Source organism: Alligator sinensis, unplaced genomic scaffold (genome assembly GCF_000455745.1).
Source record: "Alligator sinensis unplaced genomic scaffold, ASM45574v1 scaffold907_1, whole genome shotgun sequence".
Classification (NCBI taxonomy): domain Eukaryota; kingdom Metazoa; phylum Chordata; order Crocodylia; family Alligatoridae; genus Alligator; species Alligator sinensis.
The window spans coordinates 190,041-210,275 of record NW_005841925.1 but is presented as its reverse complement, the minus strand read 5'-3'; the positions used below and the strand labels follow the sequence as shown (position 1 = coordinate 210,275).

The window sequence follows — 20,235 nt, the reverse complement described above, 5'->3', positions numbered from 1 at the left end:
AGCCTCTGGCTCCAGCCCCCAGCCTCGAGCCCCCAGGCCCCAACCCCCTTCAGTAAGTGTCCCACGCCGGACCGACACGACACGCTCACAGACCAACGCGGCGTGCTCACGGACCAACGCAGCATGCTCACAGACTGCTACTCCTTAGAGCAGAGCTTTCCAAACTTTTCATGTTGGTGACACTTTTTAGACATGCATCATTTCGCAACACAGTAATTCAGTTCCGGGGGAGGGCCAAGGGAAGCAGACGCGAGTAAGGGAGCTCTGCGGTGCCCTTCCGCAAAATTTTCTGTATTTCGCGCGACACACCTACACACTGCCGCCGACACACTAATGTGTCGCGGCACACAGTTTGGAAAGCTCTGCCTTAGAGGAAATACTGACCCCAAGTACAGCACAGCCCAGCCCCCCCACTTGCTCCCGGCCCCAGCTTACAGATGCAGCCTGCCCCACCTCACCCTGTGCATATCTGGGAGCACCCCTCTGGTGCCCTCCTGGGGTGTGCTCAGTGGCAGGAGCTGCTTCCCCTTCCTGCTGCGGCTCTGTCCTGCACCCACCCCACCCCAGCCCCTGCCCCATTCCCTCCCTCACCATAGGGGGTGTTGATCTGCCCCCCCATGTCCCTTCCCTTCCCTCTCCCTGTCTACTACAACAGATTTACCAGCTGCACACAGCTGTATTGGAAATCAGATTGGCATTGGCCTATATGCCTCCTTAAAAATCAGCTATTGGTTTCAGACCCCCAAATCTCTATTGGTGTACCCCTATTGAGAACGAGTGCTCTAGTCCGTATGCTCTGTCCACTCAACTGAATTCCAAGTTTGGGGTGTCCCCAGTCACCCCCTTCAGTGGCCTCCACCTCCCTTTAGCCATGATCCAGTCCTTTGGGGAGATGTGACAAACAGGAAACACCAGTGCCAGTACTGACTCAAAGAAATGTCCCACACAGGGTTCACCACTTCCCCTTGGTGGTGGGCTCCAAGTAGAAAGAAAACAAAACAGAAAATATCTGGGGCACTTAGCTTGCCTCTTGTGCAGGTCTGCAGCTTTCCTTTCTCGGGGCTCCCTCCTGAGTCCTCTTGCTGCAGTCTGAGCTCCGAGCCTTGTGCCCCTCCAGGAATGTGCTGTCTCTGGTGGTTGCCACAAGCCGACTTCCCTCTCTCTTCCAGAGGCTGGCACGTTTACAGGGTGCTTGGGTCACCTGTCCCTCTGCTTCTGCCTCTTAGATCATGTGGCACTGCCTGCACCCTGAGCCAGTGGCTATCTTGTTACAGGCTTCCCTGCATGTGAGTCTGATTTGAGCAACACAAAGAAGGTGTAAGCAAAAGAAAGGGGGAGACAAGGCTGGGGTTGGTGAAATCATAGGAGGAAGAAACCAGGGACAGGGTGAACTGGCAGCCAAAAAGTGAGGGAGAAGAAAGGGGGGAAGGGGTCACACACGCTTAGGTCCTCTTTCCTGTCTAGTATTGGGGTACAGGCCCCATTATAGTACCTATAGAAAAATAACTGCAACTATACATCTATAATGCTGGGTTCTGATCTAGCTGTTATAACTCAGGAAAGAGACCTTGGAGTCATTGTAGACCGGGGTGGGCAAAGTCTGGCCCTCAGGCCAGATCTGGCCCACCAAATAATTGTATCTGGCCCATAGGTGGGCGACTGTGAGTTCATGGGATCTGGCCTGTGGGCACCTGGTGGCTCTGGCTGCCACGTGGTGCTGGCAGGGCAGGGTTGTTTCTGCTGTGCTGGACAGGTGGGTGGGACTGTCTACCCAGTGCTGACATGGTGGTGTGCTACAGTTCTGGGAGGCATGATCAGATGGTGTAGGGATCAGGCGGGTGACAGAGAGAGAGAGAGAGTGTGTGGCCTTTGAAAGGACACCAAAACTCATTAACTGGCCCTCCAGCCAAAATATTTGCCCACCCTTTCAGATATTTCTCTAAAAACATCAACTCAGTGTGCAGCTGTGACCAAAAAGGCCAATAAAAATGTGGGCATTATTAAGAAGGGAATTGAAAACAAAATGGAGAATATTATCATACCATTATACAAATTCATGGTGCGCTGCATCTTGAATACTGTGAACAGGGAGCTGCTGTACACTAACTAGTCCCAAAATACTAGAACTAGGGGGAATCCACTGAAATTAGCAGAAGACAAGTTTAAAAGTAACAAGAAAAGTACTTTTTTATACAATACATAGTTAACTTGTGGAATGCATTGCCACAGGAGGGGGTGGAGGCAGATAGCGCACCAAGGTTCACAAAGGGTCTAGACTAGGGGTGGACAATTATTTCGTGTGGAGGGCCACTTACCCAGTTTTGGCAAGCTGTCGAGGGCTGCATGGATAGCCCTGCCTTGTGACAGGTGCCCTGCCCCTGAGTCACCATCTTCTGACTGGAAGTCCCACCCCCTAATCCCTGACCTTTGCCATTAGAAGTCCCTCCCCTTGCCCCTGGAAACAGTCATTTCAGCAAGGGGTTTTGCCATCTCAGACCCAGAAAAAGACCAAATTATATACTAAAAAGCAAACATATAAAACATTCATTAATTTGATTTAAAAAAATATTTTTGTCCTGATTTACATGTGTTTGTGTAGTGTACACAGAGCTTAAGTATATAATAGCTTAAAATGAACTCTCACTTTTGTATATTGTAGGGGTTTGCAGGGTATGGAGGGTATAGGTTTGTTGGGGGCTGAGGGTGTGGGGGTATGTGGGGTGTGGGGGAGGGTGTGTCTGTGGGGGGTGGATGGGTGTAGGGGGTGTGGGAGCATATGGGTGTATGTGTGGATATATGGGGTCTGGCTGGATATGGGGTTTGTGGGGTTTGCTTGTGTGACTCGCCCTATGAACACACACACACACTCCCTCCTCCCCACCCCCACACACATAGTCCCTCCACACACACAGTCTCTCCTGACATGTGCGCGCGCGCACACACACACACACACACACACACACCCCTACTGGTGGGTCCTGTGCTCCCCCAGCCTGGGGATGTAGCTAGAAGCCAGGTGGTGCTGGAGCAGTGTGGGGGCAGGAAGGCAGGGAAATGGTTGGGGGTGGGGCGGGTCTGGGCTGCTCTGTCCTGCCGGCTCCCCCTGGATCCTACTGCCCCTGGCTCCTGTCATCTTTGACAGGCATCCAGGAGCAGATAAATATTTTCTACATTTTTTAGGTGTCCTGCGGGCCAGATAGAATGGCCTGGCAAGCTGGATTTTGCCCATGGGCTGTATTTTGCCCAGCCCTGGACTACACAAGTTCATGGATGGTAGATCTATTAATAGCTGTTCAACAGAATGGTTGGAGATGTTTCCTCTGGCACCTCTAAACCAACAATGGTAGATGTCATGGAGAGTAATGAAGAGGGGATAGATGACTTCAGATCAATCCGAGTCAGTGCTCTCCCTGTATAGCATCCACTTCTGCTACTGCTGGAAACAAGATACTGAGCTAAATGGACAATTAGTCTGACCCATTATAGCACTACTTATGTATTTATGTCCTCTAAATTATTGCGCATAAGCCTCTGAGCAATACTTATCTTTCAGCCATGCACAATGTTAGCACTGCTATTTGCCAACACTTCAGGTTGTTCGTTCAGAAATGAGTCATTGACTGTAAGCGTGAAGCTGGTCAAGTAGGTGCTGAAACACAGTAGCATCTATAAGATCTGGCATCCCTACATCTCTGTAGGGCATGGCTACTACTGTCAGTCACATTCAAAATATAAAGAAAAACTTGAGAATTGTCTTCATTCTCTGGGTCACGGACTCTCCAGTAAAAAGAGAACACTAACTGTGCTTGTGAGCTTGCTGGTTTCTTTCTTCATCTTGCTGACTGTGCTTAGTAACTTCTGTATTTATGTATCTTCAATGTAGTCCAATCCCACAGGCCTAAACTCAGGTTTAAATCAGCATAGATCCATGGAATTTTGTCTATTTACTGTTGCTGTAAATTTAGATCCAAGACTTAAAACCAGTACTGCTTTCACATGTTTGTAAGCCAAAATGATCAGTAAGGTTTGCTTAAGTAAGTACTTACTCAGCCTTTGTATGCTACTGTCTCTGGGTTTGATCCTAAGCCTGTTGAAGTCAATGACAGTCTTTCCTTTGACTGGTGGATTTTGAGTCAAGCTTGCACACAGGATCATAGGAAAGTAGGGCTGTGTGAGGCTTTGGACAGAGCTTTGGATCCAGAGAAGCTTTGGATGCTTCGGGGATCAAAGCAGCATGTCCAGGTCAAAGCACTGGCCTCGTTAGGCTTCCCGAAGCAGTTCAGAGCCGCCTTGGAGCTACCTCTGAGATCCAGCCATAGGGTATAATGGGGAAACAATAAAATATCTATAACTGTCTTGTGGTGAGGGAGACACTACTGCAGGCCTGGCTGCTAAGCTACTGTGTTACCAGTTACCAATCAACCGTGATTCACTCAGGGACCAGCTCAATACACAGGACCTAGCTAATGTAGCCAGTTAATTACCATCAATTAGCACCTACAAAACCAGGCAAAGGAGAGGACAGAATCAATACAATCAACTGCCCCAAGACAGACACAGTCAGTCCCACAAGCACCATGGCACAAGTTTCGTCCGTCAGCAGCTAGGGGTGCAGGGCCCCAGAACCCCCCTGCACCGATCTCCTCGACAGCTGGCAGATGTCATGGCCTCAGCAGGGGCCACCATCCCTGCAGCTGTCACCCCGCTGCGCCTTAACGCATGCAGTGTCACTCTTGGCACGAGTTTTGCTTGTCCACAGCTTGAGGTGCAGTTCCACCCAAACCCCTGCACTGATCTTCTTGAAACTTGGCAGGCTTTGTGTCCTCAGTAAGAGCTACCAGCCCTGCAGTTCTGACCCCCCTGTGGTGTAACACATAGACGTGACAGGAGTTTTGTTTTCAGGAATTTGGGGTACAGTTCCGCCAAACCCCTGCACTGATCTTCTTGAAACTTGGCACATTTTGTGCTCTCAGCAGAGGCTACTATCCCTGCATGTTTCATCCAAATTGGGCAAAAACCAACAAAATTATAGATATTTCATTGATTCCCCATTATAACCTATGGCTGGATCTCTGAGGCAGCCCCGAAACTTTGGAGCCGCTTTGGCCGGATTGAGATGGAAACTTGGTCTGGAGCTCTGGATAGGATTGTGGCCATCTGAAGCGTCCGGATCCAAAGCCGGATCAGATCGCTGCCGACTCGCACAGGCCTATAGGAAAGTAAGGATGGGAGGGTTCTCGTGAAGTCGTAGATTCATAGATGTTAGGGTCGGAAGGGACTTCAACAGATCATTGAGTCTGACCCCTGCCTAGGCAGAGAAGAGCGCCGGGGTCAGATGACCCCAGCCAGATGCCTATCCAGCCTTCTCTTAAAGACCCCCAAGGTAGGGGACAGCACCACTGCCTTGGAAGACCATTCCAGACTTTGGCCAACCTTATCATGAAGAAAAAGCAGCAAGTTACCACCTGAACAGGGACTTGAACCCTGGACCCTCAGACTAAAAGTCTGATGCTCTACCAACTGAGCTATCCAGGCTCATATCATTGTATACTTCAGCATCCAACACAAGGAAGGATTGCCCTTGACTAAACTCTTGCAAGCAAGTGTCTGTCTAAATGTGCTCTTGACAATTTGTGGGGATTGAGGCAGCCTATTGCAATACTTGACTCTAGGAGTCAAGCCTGCCCCTAGGAGTTGCTGCTAATGGCAGCAAACTGCTTGCACTTCCTGGGGCCCTGCAAAGGGCCTGTCATCATAAGGGGGATCTCTACCACTCACCAGGGGGAGACAGCTGTCTGCTGTCCAGGGCTGGGAGTTGCTCCCTGCCCCAGGGGGACTGCCTGCTGCCAGGGTGGAGACAATGTCCCCCTGCCCCAGTAGCAGGGAGCTTCTAGCCCCAACTCCCTGATTAGGGCAGAGGACTTGGAAATAGCCGCAGGGGTGGGACGGGTCCCAGCTCCCTGCCCTAATCTGCCAGTGGAGCAGCTAGTAGGAAGGCCTCAGTCACCCAATCAGGGTGCAGGGATGGGACCTGCCCCTGACTGTAGGGTTGGGCCTGGAGAGCCTGTTCCCTGCTCAGCTCAGCAATTGCAGATGTGGGTGGGGGAGAGGCTGTAGAGCTTGTTCCCTGTTCAGCTCCATGATCGTGGAGCTGGGTGGGGAACAGGTTCCCCGACCCCCACCAGCAGGGAGTTCCCAGCACCAGCTCCACAACAACAGGGCCAGTGCTGGGAGATCCTTCTCTCTCAGTGCCAGTCATGGAGCTGGTGCTGGGAGATAAGGATTTCCCAGCTCCCATTCCCTGATTGCCATCTCAGAGCAGGGGGCTTGGAGTTCTCTGCTGCTGGGGCAGTGGGACATAGCCCTGCCTAGGCTCTGGTGCAGGGGTGGGCAAAATGCAGCCCGGGGGCTTCATGCAGCCCGCCAGGCCATTCTATCCAGCCTGCGGGGCCCCTAAAAAATTTAGAAAATTTATATTAATCTGCTGTGGGCTGCCTGTCATGCGGCCCTCTATGGCTTGCCAAAACTCAGTAAGCGACCCTCTGTCCAAAATAATTGCCCGCCCCTGCTCTGGTGGCAGATCCCACCCTGGCAGCAAGCAGCTTCTGGCTCCCTGGTGGCCGGCTGACCGGGAGCAGATTTGCTTCTGGTCAGGCATCTATACGAGCACTACTGCACAGTTAGTAATCACAACTAAATTTGCTACTTGCATTTTCAGGTAGCAAATTTACTTGCACTTAGCAAGGTTTACCATGCAGTAAGCATGTGCACATGTAGATGCACATGCTTACTGCACAGTAAACTATGCTACTTCACAGTAAATCATCTTGTGTAGATTCAAAGATTTTTCATTAGTATGTTATGGCTATCTCTTTTCTTGCCTCATAGAATCACAAATATATCAGGCCAGGAGGAACAAGAGGAGCATGTGTCATGAACAACTTATAAATGTGCATACTAATTGTTATACTGTCAGCTGGAAGTCTCTGGAGTAGGCTGTATGCTCCACATAGATAAGGAGCGGCCACACGCTTTCAGCCTGAGTGAGCATTACAAATACGAAGTGTCCATGAGACAGAGTCCATTTGTACAACTGGCCATACTGCAGTGAAACAATCTCCCAAAAGGCTTCTTTCCTTTGTGTATACAACAACACATGATAATATTTAGCATCCATATAATGCTTTACATTTTGATATCTCTGGGCAATCATTAACTAACCCACCTTCCTAACCTTGCTGTGAGGTGTGTAAATAATATTATCTCTGTATCTTGGACTTAATCAAGGTGGGGAGAAAATGGGTATATCTATGCTACATCCCTCATGTTCTCAGGAAATGTTGTCCTCAAGTGCACCCAGCACACAGCACACCTGCTTCTGCTTGCACACACCTATAAGTAAATAAATGCATAAATAAGGCAGTGAAGCATTTCTGTGGTTACCTTCTGCTGCCACTCTCAAAGTCTCCACCTCCCCCATATTTGAGAGTGGTGCCAGGGGCAGCACCAGGGCACCTTCATTCCCTCCTTTCCAAGGTTGGCACCTGTAATAGGAAGTAATCATTAGGGCTGTGAGAAGTTTCGGTCCCTGATTCGATCTGGCAGAGATTCAGCACAATTTGGTGGCCAAATCTCCAAACCTGAATCTAATCAGAGGACCCTTTAATCTCTCTGAATTGAATCAGAAGGATTCAGTGATTTGGACACAGACACAGCTTTAAATGTTTTTCGACATAACTCTAGGTACCAGGTGGCTCATGAGTGCTGCAATGCTGGGGCGCATGAAGTGTCCCACAGAAGTGCGGGGGGCTCCTCAGCACACTCTGTGGTGAACCCCGAAGTGGACCAGAAGCATTTCTGGTCCACTTCCGGATCCGCCGGGGAGTGCATTGGGGGCCCTCCTGTGCCACCCTGGCTTGGCGACTGGTGCCTCCTGGATCTGGGGAGGCACCCGGGGTCCCCCAGCGGCCGATTGCTGAGCCAGAGGGTTGCGCGGGGGGGCGTGCGCTCCCTGGCAGACCCGAAAGTGGACTGGAAGTGGACTCTGAATCAGCATCAAATCTTTATGTTCGGATTCGGCTGAATGAGATCAGGGACAGTGATCCAAATCAACTAATCAAATCACTGTCCCTGATTCAGGCCAAATCCGAATCGGAAATGACTAGGGGCAGCTTCATACACCCCTAGTAATCATGTAGGGCATGATTGAGAGTGGTGCTCTCTGGGAAAGAAACAGGATAGACATGTCCAATAAGTCATTAGCAGAGGCCTAGGGTTTGGATTCAGGGCCACCCTGCTCCCACAGCTCGGCTCAAGTCCCTTATCCCAGTGCTTCCTAGCACCATCATCATTAAAAAATCTGCAGACCAGTTAACACCAATTCTTTAAGACCAGTGATATTCTCATTTGCACCCACACAACCCACTTGTCTTCACATTGTGCCCTCGAAGATAATCTGCACGGTGCCATTATTATTCAAGGGGTTTATACATGTGGAGTACAGCAAGCAACTGTCCTGATGATGCACAAACAGAAACCAAACCAAATCTCAACAATGTTGGCCTTGCAGGACTAACAGGACCAAAAAGTACTAACAACCATAATCAGTAGGTATGAATGCAATGTACACGGGGAACAGATCCAGCAGTTATGTTCATGCCTTTTCTGACACAGGTGGTTTTGAACTTTAAGGTGTGTGGTTAATCATTTGATAATACACACACAAAGCAGAATCTTAATGCCTCTCTGCCTGGCTGAATAATCAATAACCACTACCTGCCTGTACCCTTTGCTCACCTTTTCCCCACCCCAGATAATCCAAAAGGAAAAGAGAAGCAAACAATGACATTTCCACATACTTCTTTCCTCCCTTTTGCTTTCTTCCTGTGCAGTTAAATTTTACCCTGTGTGCTCAGCTCTTAGCTCTGGGAATGCAAGTCTGAAATCCTAGTTTGTCCTCTTCAGGTTCCATGGCTGTCTCAGACATTTCCTGCGGGTACCTTCTATACATGCCCCGAAACACTTTCCATCAGAGATCTTTGTGGTTTAGTTTAGAGGCATTTATTCATTTTCACTTTCTATTCTAAGCTATTACTCAATGTTATCGTTAGGCAGAAACTCTGGTCTGCTGTCCTGTGAGATGACAGACTGTAACTCTGCAGGATACCATTACATCTGTAGTTATTAGTAAGGGTAACTCTCCTGTAAGGGTTGCTCTCCTGTAAACTTAGTCTGGAACAGAGTCCTGAGTAACTGTTCACCCCAGGTGTTCTCTCCTTACTCCAATCAGGTTCTGGTCCAGGAGACCTTGGGGCAGTGTAATAATAGGTATTTTCTTCCTTTCCCAGAGTTTAGTTTAGGACACTGGGAAAACATGACCATGCTATGATTGGGAGAACTCCAATCCATTCCTTTTTTAATTCTTTCCCTTTCTCCACAGGATGAAATTATGTTGACTCCCTGGAGAGAATTTCCTGTAGAAGAATTTGAGGTCTTGGTCCCAGTAAGTTACATTAATTCTGGTGGAGCATTCAAAGTGTGATCACCACAGCCCTGTGTGACATCAAAATGCAGAACCAGGGTCTGATCCAGTTAATAGATTTTATAGATTTTAGGGTCAGAAGGGACCTATTAGATCATCGAGTCTCACCCCCTGCCCTGTGCAGGAAAGGGTGCTGGGGCCAGATGACCCAGCTAGGTGTTTGTCCAATCTCCTGTTAAATACCTCCAAGGAAGGGGACAGCACCACCTCCCTTGGAAGCATATTCCATATTTTGGAAACCCTCACGGTGAAGAATTTTTTCCTGATGTCCAGTCTAAATTTGCTCTCCTTCAGTTTGTGGCCATTGTTTCTAGTTACCCCGATGGGCATCTGGTAAACAGAGTATCCTCTATTTCCTGCTGTTTCCCCCCGCACCCCAATGAGTTTGTAGAGAGCCACAAAATCACCTCTCAGCCTTCTCTTGTGGAGGCTGTAGAGATTCAGGTCCCTCAATCGGTCCTCGTAGGGTTTTTCCTGTAGGCCTTTAATCAGATGGGTGGCCTTCCTCTGAACACTTTCCAAGTTATCTACATTCCCCCTGAAGTGCGGTGCCCAAAACTGGACACCTGACCAATGTCGCATAGAGGGAAAGTATCCCCTCCCTAGACCTGTTTGTGATGCACCTACTTATGCAAGAAAGAGTGCTGTTAGCTTTACTTATTACATTGGTGACTCATGTTCATTTGGAGTCAACTACGACTCCGAGAACATTTTCCGCAGTTGTGCTACTCAGTATGGTACCTCCCAGGCTATAGGAGTGTTGATGGTTCTTCCTCCCTATGTGCAACACATAGCACTTATCTTTGTTCAGCTGCATCCTATTCTGTTATACGCACTTCCCCACCTCGCCAGCCTGTCCAAATCCGTCTGGATTCGCTCCCTGACATCAAGTTTGTTTACCTTCCCCCATAGTTTGGTATTATCAGCAAACTTGGACAGGGTGCTTTCTACTCCCTCGTCCAAGTTACTAATGAAGATATTTATTAGTGCTGGTCCCAGGACAGAGCCTTGAGGGAATCCACTGCCCACTTTTCTCCAAGTAGAAACCAACCCATCCACCACCACTCTCTAGGTGTGTCCCGTAAGCCAATTTTCCACCCACCAGACTGTGTAATAATCTACATTGCAACTGTTTAGTTTATTTATAAAAATTGGATGTGACACTGTGTCAAAGGCCTTTTTAAAATCTAAGTAAATAACATCTACCTCTATTCCTTTGTCCAAGCATTTTGTGACCCCCTCATAAAAAAAAACCAAACAGGTTAGTCAGGCAGGACCTGCCTGCTATGAACCCATGCTGGTTGCCCCTTAGCATTATTTTACCTGCTGATCCCCCACAAATGTGATCTTTAACAATTTTCCCAAAGGTGTTGCCAAGGATAGAGGTGGGGCTAATTAGCCTATAGATACCTGGTTCCTCCTTCCTCCCCTTCTTGAAAATAGGGACCACATTGGCCCTTTTCCAGTCCTCCAGGACCTGTCCTGAGTGCCACAAGTGTTCAAATAGTTGTGTCAGTGGTTCCACTATGACTCCAGCTAATTCCTTAAGTACCCTAGGATGAAGATCATCAGGGCCTGTTGACTTAAATACATCAAACCCTTCCAAGTGCCCCTTTACTAGGTCTGCGTTAACAGTTGGTGGGTTGGTACCTATCTCGCACTTACCTAGAGTCCCACTGGGATGTATGTTTGTATCCGTGTCAAGGAACACAGATGCAAAGAAATCATTTAGGAGCTCTGCTTTGGCCATCCTATCTGTTACCAGTTGCCCTAGTCCATCTTGAAGGGGCCCTATGTTACCCTGCGCTTTCTTTTCACTTCCTATGTATTTAAAGAATTACTTTTTGTTATCCTTAACTTTTGCTGGCAGCCTAAGCTCCATTCTGCTTTGGCTCTCCCCACTGCTTCCCTGCAAGCTCAAGCCAAGCAGGTATACTCCTCTTTAGTGGCTGCCCCTTGCCTCCACAGCCTGTAAGCCTCTCTTTTCACCTCCAGGCTCTCCTGGATTTCCCTGCTCAACCAAGAGGGTTTCTTTGCTCTTTTGCCCCCCTTTATGCGTACTGGGATGGTCCCTTTCTGTGCCTGCAGGATCAGTCCCGTGAGAAACACCCACCCCTCCTGGATTCCCATCTCTCTGATGCTTTTGCCCATCAGTTCCTCCCTAACTGATCTCCTGAGCTTGTTGAAGTTGGCCTTCCTGAAGTCTAGCACTTCAGCCCTACTAGTTATCTTCCCCACCTTTTGCTGGATAGTGCACTCTATCAATAGGTGGTCACTGTCCCCTAGGTCAGTGCTTCTCAAACTATCTGATGTGGCGGACCGGCAATTTTTTTTTCTAGTGGACCAGGGACCAGTGCCTGGTTCAGCCGGTGGCAACAACTGCGTGTAACAGTGCTACACAAATGCACGACCAGCTGTTTCTTTCTTTTTCCTCACCTTGCACGACATGACGTCACCTTGAATGTTGGAACATACGTACTGTGGCGCTATGACATATCAATGTTATGCTTCTGAAAATATATTTCTTTCTTTCCTGGCAACTCACTGTGGACTGGCAACCGGTGGCTCGTGGACCGGTGCCGGTCCGTGGACCACCACTTTGAGAAGCACTGCCCTAGGTTACCTTATACCTGCAGATCCCCCACCAAGTCATCCCCTGTGACCAGCACTAAGTATAGTAAGGCATTTCCCCTATTGGGAACATTTACCCAGTTTCTCATTTTTTCATCTACTGGGATTGTGAAAGGCCTCAGGCATCCCCTTAAGTCCTACTGGAAGGAAGTTCCAAGTGTCCAACCTGATGATGAGAGTGACCAGTGCTCCCAGCCACATTGGGAGTCTCCCCCCAAAACCACAAAGAGGATGCTCCTTCACTTCTTTCTGCCACTGAGAGAATGCTTAGGGGCCACCAGTTGGGCCCAGTGAGATGGATCCATCCCCTTAACACAAGGATGAAGCTATCAAGGTAGCCCTCACAAAGTTACCACTAATGGATTTCACTTGGCTGTTTTCTTTGACCAGAACAAGGTGACATGGGATTTTGTCCTAGTGTGTGACAACCACAAGCTGGGCAGTGAGAAGGCTGTTAAGAGGAAGAAATTTTTGGAAGAGCTGGAAAAGAAAGAATTTATCATAAAGGTGAGATGGAAAGCCTCCCTTGAGACTTGGCTGTAGAAGCATCTCCTCATTGTTCAGAAATATGTCCATGTTGAGCTTCCTGTGAATTCCCCCTTTTTTCTCCTGTTCAACCCATTATTCCTAGCTGAGCTGGTTCTGGGCTCTCCACACGACCATTGTAGAACAAGTGCCAGTTCATGGTGCTACGGTACATCTGTCAAACAGGAATTTGGGAGAAGTAATGTGATCTGCTTGGAGGAAACAAAAAACAGCCTGAAAGGCTCACCACTGCCTCCCTTTCTTTCTTGCACTTGGGCCCATTTCCAGCCTCAGGGAGCTGAGAGATCACCTCACACAGGAGGCATCTGTAGGTGTCTGGCAGAGCTTGGGAAATTCCTACATAAAAGCCAATAAAAATGGGGATGATGCCCAAAGACTAAATCCAAGATCCAGGTGTCCTGTGCCTGAGACATAGGTTGACCCTTTAACTGTAGAGAAGGACTCCCCTTTCGGCTCAGACAAGAAGTCCTCTTTGCTTCTGGAACTCCCTTCACATAGTCCTCCTTAGCTTGTTTTTTAACTTGCCTCCCCTATCTGTTTTTTTAAGAAACAGAAGAAAGCAAGGAAAAGCCTGTAGGTTGCTTGACACCAAAGTCCAAAGATTCTGGATGTTTTGCCAAACATGTTCCTCCCATTCAGAGCAGCAGTTGCAGGTGTTAGGCTTCTCCTAAAATTGCTTCCAGGCATACGTTGTACAACATTGGTGTTACCACTTTTCCCAGAAGCCTGGCCACCCACCAGGTTTATAGTCACACAGGTGCAGGGCCAAGTCCTGAGCTGAAGCAAGCTTCTGTAGCTCCACTGTAGTTTACAGTTTCAGTGACTTTTACCAGCTGAGGATCTACCCAATAGTCAGGTAGTCCTATGACTCCACAGCACACAGGTTTCTAAGGAATACCATGGACCTTCTCCTCAGGGGCCTCCCTGTAGATGTGACATTACACAGGGTATGTCAACATGAGATACTTTGCTACACATTAGATTAACTTAATGCATAGTAAAGCATCAGCATTTACACATGCACAGCAATTATTGTGCAGTGGGTTAGTCTAGTGTACCATTTTCTAGTACCTGTAGATACAGGTACTAGAAAGTGGTGCATTGAACTAGTGTGCCAAAGCTCACGTGCAGATGCTGATGGGGAGCAAATAGCTCCCAGTCAGCCTAGGCAGCAGCAGGCCACAGGGGGTGGGGAGAGCAGTCTCAGCTCAGTGGGACATTACCTCCCAGCCACATGGAGATTGGGACCCATCCTGATTTTCACATGGCTGGGACCAGTCCTGATCTGCACATGGCCATGGGACCCATGTGGAGATTGGGACCCATCCCGATCTCCACCTGTCCTAGGTCAGTAGAATGCTGCCTCCTAGGTAAGTGGATCTCGGGCTGGGTCCCAATCTCCACATGGCTGGGAGACAGTGTCCTGCAGAGCTGGGACAGCTCTCTTCCCCACACCCTGCAGAGACTGGGCCCAGCCCCTATGCCCCCTGCTAGCCCGGGGTTGGCACCCAGGGGAGCCTGGAGTTCCCTCTGGCTGCTTCAGGGGTGCAGAGGAGGCAGGAGCAGCCCTAAACAGAACTGTTCCCATCAGGAGCAAATTTGCTCCTGACAGGTGCATGTTCAGATGCGTGTGGGGGCCCAGTGTAATGTGCCTAAATTTTCTGCGCAAAAAATTTAGGCACATTAATTGAGCTTGTAAAAGCACCCACAGTTCCCTAAGTTATTTGTCCCACTGAGAAAGCATGGAGATTGACTTGCTAGAATGGTTTTCCATAATTCCAGAATTCTTTTGCATTCTCTTTAGTATACAAACCTTACTACTATGTCAGGATGACTGGTTCAGGCCCACTCTGGTTGCAGCAGTGGCTGAAGTCATATGGAAACTCAGTTCTCAGATGTAAAGAATGTTGCTTGTCCTTTATCACTTTCTTCCTGCTGTTGCTGGCTTTTGTGCAGATCAAAGAGGATGGAACGAGCACAGTACTTCCCTTTCTATCTTTGTTCTCATTGGCTCTCTATAGTGCCCATCTGGAACTACAAAGTCCTTTCTCTGGCTGACTCCCAGAAGAACATCAAGATAACAAATCTCCCTCCTTTCCTCTTAAAATGTTAATCATCATTTAAGACCCACCCCAGACCATAAAAGTCAACAAAATGGTTGCTGTTGGTTTCAATAGGAGAGGGATTAGACAACACTGGGCTCATCTATGCATACAATTCATACAACACAATAAACTCTGGTGCATATCACACCAGAGTTTATTGCTTCTAGGTGCTATGTTTACAAGTGTGCCCAGGACCACAGCCCATTGAGTTGGATTGAAACAGCCATGGTTGGCAGGAGGTCCTGGGGGTCAGTCTGCCAGCCTGGGGCTGCTCCAACCCAGGTAAATGTGGTGTGAAAAGGCTGGCTGGGGCATGAGGGTGCTTCAGTCCAGGGCTAGTCAGCAGGCAACTCACACACTGAAGTACCCTTGTACCCCAGCCAGCCCCATCAGTGTCTACATCTGAGTTGTTGCACAGTAACTAATACCACCACAGGATAGTACTTGTATTTACAAGTACTAACTGTTGGTGGCATTTATTAGTTTACTGTAGCCTAATAGAGCTGCATGTGTAGATGCAGAGACTTTACTGCGGAGCTAATTAGGCAGCTTCCCATAAACTTCTCGTGTAGATGCACCCACTGTGTAGAACATGGTGCTTCACTGACACAAAATAAGACCTTATCTCTAAGGGCTTAGGGCACAGGAGAGAAGAGACTCAGAGCCTTAGTTCATGAGAGGGATGACTCAAGGTATTATAGGTGAGCAGTGGAGGCAGAAGGATGTCCTGGAAGAAGAGGGTTCTAAAGACAGGGCCTTGACAGTGCAGAGAGTGAACCCTTTGTTAGATGAGAATGAAAGACTTCCTACCGTAGAGAAGGGTGGTATAGTAGAAGGTGAGAAACAGAGCAGAAGTGGAGTGACAAGGAGAGAAGCTAACTGTGGAAAAGATGAGGATGGGACTTTCCGCTCCATTCTCTTGATGTTGCTATTCTGGTTTCACAAGAGTTTGCTCAGCATCTCAATATCCTGTAGAACCCTCTACCTCCTGTCTATGTCACAGCTCTTTGCCCATCTCATTTCAACCAGGGTCAATATTTCTCAGCACTTCCTCTATCTGCCACTTTCTAACCTCCTTCCCTGTTTCTGCACTCAGAAAATTCAAGACAAGAAGTTATTTTATGGTGTCCGGGCTCCGAGTAGAATCTTCCGAAAATACCAGTGGCTGCTGAGAAACCCAGACAGAGGGTCACAGAATTCCAGTACACAGGAGGATGTGCTCATCACCACCAGGTGAGCATTACCTTGATCTCAGTCCTGCTGTTAGGCTGGAGTTTGCTACTGCACACCAATGCCTTGGATGGCTCATATGTTTCAGTGCAAGAAAGGCCTGTTTACAAAGTCAAAGCTGCAAGTGCTGTTCAGATGAAGAATGATTTTACTGAGCTTTACAGACCCAGTAGAAAACCCACTCCACCTCTTTATCTAAGATGCAAAGATAATATTTGCTGACCTCATGGGGAGGTCAGGACGTTGGGATAGTTACAGATTGCAAGGAGAGAAAACCTAAAGCATTATATAGATTCTATGTATCATGTGCTATTATTCACGTGAAGGAAAGAAGCCTTGGGAGATTGTTTCAGTACACCCACAACTGTGGGTTGATGCTGGGTTGTCTTTGCACATCTTCTCTCTAGTTTATTCCCAACCCATTCCGCACTGATGAACGCAGACTATATCCACTCTACCTAACCTGGATCCTAGTGTAGTTCTTCCCCCTTGACTCCCACCTTCCTGGTAACCCAAAGCCAATTGTTTTGGCCCATGTTAGCTGCCCAGCATTTATTTCTCTTTTATTTTCATTTATTTTGTGTTTCAGAATACGCATCGTCAACTTTATCCTGCAGAACACAGAGATTAATTCTCAGGGTAAGGATACACGATTTGCTTCCAGCTCACCACTAGCTTTCCCATATGCCCTGCCACCAATATCTACACAGTATCACAAATGCTGTTCACACCAGCATTCATGGATATCCACACACACATGCACATACAAACACAAGCTCACTTGTATGTGCACACAGAGTCATGTGTGCACCAAAGTGATGTACCCTACACAACCACCTAAAGAGATGGACTAATGGTTCCAGCCAGACTCTGGTGAGGGTGCCATCACTATCACTCTATAAACTAACCTCCTCCATGCTGCTTGTCTCCACCAATCAAGCAGCACTTCATAATTAGGGAGAGACTGATTACTAAAGATTCCTTTCCAACACCTGATCAGATTGTCTTAGGGCTCCCGTTCTGTTCTGCAGGAAACTGCCTTTCTTTAAATGGGGGGTGGGTCTTTGGCCTAGGGGTCATCCTGACTACTGGGAAGGAATCATGTTATCCTGTCCTTGCTAACTTTCTTTTCCCTGTCTTGCTTTAGAGAAGCTAAGAGACTTGATCAAAGAGAAAGTATTTGAGACTGCATTTCCACTGCATGAGGTGAAGAATGTGAGGGTACATCAATGGAGAAAGGGATGGGAGGGGAAACGTACATATGTAGATACAGGATAGGAAGCAAGTCTTTGGGCTAAAATGATAAGGGAGATGTAGGAATAGTAGAGGAAGGATCCTTTGGCTGGATGGAGAGATGTCTGGAAGAAAACATACCAACACCGAATAGCCTCTAGCAGCAGCATGGGAGACCCAGGATTTGCAGAGGGGAAGGGGGAAGAGGCTGGCAGGTAACATTTTATTTTCTGCATCTAATTGAGTTCTTTTATCAGGAAAAAGAACAGATAGAATTCCTGAAGCATAAATGGGCCCGATGGAGAAGGATGTGTTGCAGACAGCCAATTGAAGAAATCAGGTAACTACACAGAGACACAGAGAATGGGACACCAAAAGCCACTGTGCAAAATGCCCTTCCAGCAAACAGGACCCAGAATATCTTCACTGTACATGACTCAAGTCACAAAACTCTCTTTGTGGGCTGGACAAACCTCATCTGCTTAATTTTCAATCTGTTTAAATGCTGTAGGTTGAGGAACTGAGGATCGTTATGCTAGAACAGAGAAGCAGATAGTCTAATCTAATTCTCTTTTTCTGAGGGTAATGAGCTGCAACAGAGAAAGGAACAGCAATTCTATGGTAGGTAGTTTTGGGATAAGCTGTCTCCAGGGAATAGACTTCTTCTCCTTTCTACTCTCATAGGTAGAAGCTGGCTTATGGCCTGAACTAAAAGTCCTGGTTGCATTAACTCTTAAAATACTAATTTTGGCCATTCTTATCCATGGCTATAGCTAGACCTTTTGTAAGCCTTCTAAATTCTTGGCCTCCGTGGTTTTCTGCAGCAAAAGATTCCATATGCTAATTCAGCATTTCCTTTTCATTTGCTACATTTCATCTTTGTGGAATGTCCCACTAGTCTTGTACAGGAAGACAGATTTCTGAATCTGCTTTCATCAGGCCATTCATTATAAGAAACAAGGGTGCACGACTGAGTACGAATATAAGGGAACTGCACAAGCATGTAGGGATAACATCAGGAAGGTTAAGATGCCAAGTGAATTTCAGTTATCAAGGGACACAAAGTTTCCATAAAATATATCAGAAGAATAGACAAAGGAAGCTATAGGTCTGTTGTTAAAACAGAAAGGCAGAGGAAATAACTGGTGAGGCAGAAAAAAACTGAAGTAATCACTGCCTTCAGTCTTTACATAGAAGTAAAGTTCAGACCTAAATGAGGAAAGATCAGGTACAACATATTTAGATAAAATAGTTGTATTCAAGTCAGCAGGGCCTAGGAAATTCACTGTACAGTGCTGAAGGAAGTAGGTAACATAATCTTTGAACTATTGGTAATTATCTTCAGAAATTCATGGAGGACAGAGGAGGTCCCAGAGAAATGGAGAAGGACAAACATGGAAGGCACAGACAGAAGTGCATCTTCCCGGTCTAACTCATGGCACTTCACAGAAAGCACCATGAAGTAGACCAATCCTCCCAATTCAACAGTCATTAGCTGTTGTGTTGGGAAGGTGGGCAATTGAGCTCCAATTTGGAGCTGATCCAGCAAGAGAAGTTGCATATCTGCAACCTTTACCCCTAGCTCCTGCCCCCTTCCCCCCAGCTCCAGTGCTGTCTCAAGAGAAAAGAGGAGAGGGAGCTGGAATTGGTGTTTGCCCAGCCTGTGATGGAGTGGGGGTGGGTGGACTGGAGCCTTCCAAGGTGGAGGGCTCCAATCCACCTGTCTCCACTCCAGCACAGGCTGGGCAAACACCAATCCAAGCTCCCCTCCCCTCCCTTCTCCCTTTCTCCCATCCTGAGACAATACTGGGAATGGCACTGGGCTGTAGCAGCCCAACCACTGGAGCAGACACAAGTTAATGAAGATGCTCCACTTTGGAGAGCCTTCATTTGAACCCTCATATAACGAGGGTTAATTTGTCACATGATCCGAGTGCTCCGCAGGTGTGCTCTTCTGTTAGGGCATGGCTGTAGAGCATTTTCAAAGGGCTGATCACATGACAAACGTAATTTCTGTCTGTGTCCACAGGCTGTCTTAAAGAAGGGAACGAGCAAGATGCAGGAAACTATAGACTAGTCAGTACAATATCAACTCCTATTATCAATGGTGTTCACTGTTATAATCAATATTCCCAAAAAGAAGTGGTCAAACTGGAAGGAATTAAGAGGAAAGCAACAAGCATGATAAGATATTTAGAAAACCTAAGCCAGCAAAAAAGGTTAAAGGTCTCTTTTGATCTCCTTCTGTGTCCCACTGCAAATTTTTGGCTTTTTTTTGTACTAAAGACTCTAAGATTGGTATTAGATGTTGGAGAATGCTTTGTGGCTTGGAGTGCAAGGGTGAGGGGCTGGAACAGATGTTCTTCTGGACCCTTGTGAACTTAAGATCTATAACATTGTCACCTGAGATTGCAGAGGACTGGATCCTATAATGTAGATCGGGGCAGACAATTATTTCGGGCGGAGGGCCACTTACCCAGTTTTGGCAAGCTGTTAAGGGCCACTTGAGTAGTCCCTCCCCTTGACAGATGCCCTGCCCCCTGTTCACCATCTTGGGACCAATGTCCCAATGTCTTGGGACCAATGTCCCAGGACCAGCACCAGTGGGGCTCAAAGCGGTGCACAAGCTGGCAGGGGTTTGTGGAGCTGGGCTGGGCTGCACCAGCAGGAAGAGTGGGGAGCTGGCCCAGTTCCATAGAGCCCCTGCCGGCCGGGACCTCGCACTCCTGCCACCCTGCTCTAGGCCCCACCAGCACTGGCCCCAGGACACCGGTGTGGGCCCCATGCTCCTGCTGGCTCCTGCACCTGCACACCTGCTCACTCCCCAGCCCCGTGGTACAGGTGGGGGGCAGCGCACAGCCCTGACCCTCTGCTCACCAGCAGAGAAGAAGCTGGTGCTGAGCGCGGGGAAAAGTGGCCCCTAGCCTGCCCCATGGCCAGCACCCCCCG

The 20,235-nt window shown here is 48.0% G+C and overlaps 1 protein-coding gene and 1 non-coding gene across 3 annotated transcripts in view; one reads left to right on the top strand and one right to left on the bottom strand.

The window, feature by feature from the left end:
* Positions 1–20,235, top strand: part of ANO9 (anoctamin 9) — a 60,425-nt gene that overhangs the window by 13,671 nt on the left and 26,519 nt on the right. Inside the window, exons 2-7 of one of the 2 annotated variants that reach the window (XM_006019208.3) lie at positions 9,440–9,502; positions 12,563–12,679; positions 15,920–16,056; positions 16,643–16,692; positions 17,201–17,259; positions 17,544–17,626. In XM_006019208.3, the coding sequence (XP_006019270.1) occupies positions 9,440–9,502; positions 12,563–12,679; positions 15,920–16,056; positions 16,643–16,692; positions 17,201–17,259; positions 17,544–17,626 (509 nt within the window). The remainder of the gene's footprint in view (positions 1–9,439; positions 9,503–12,562; positions 12,680–15,919; positions 16,057–16,642; positions 16,693–17,200; positions 17,260–17,543; positions 17,627–20,235) is intronic. The other variant, XM_025198594.1, reaches the window with a different exon arrangement.
* TRNAK-UUU lies at positions 5,463–5,535 on the bottom strand. Its single transcript has one exon. It is a non-coding gene; the product is annotated as a tRNA-Lys (tRNA).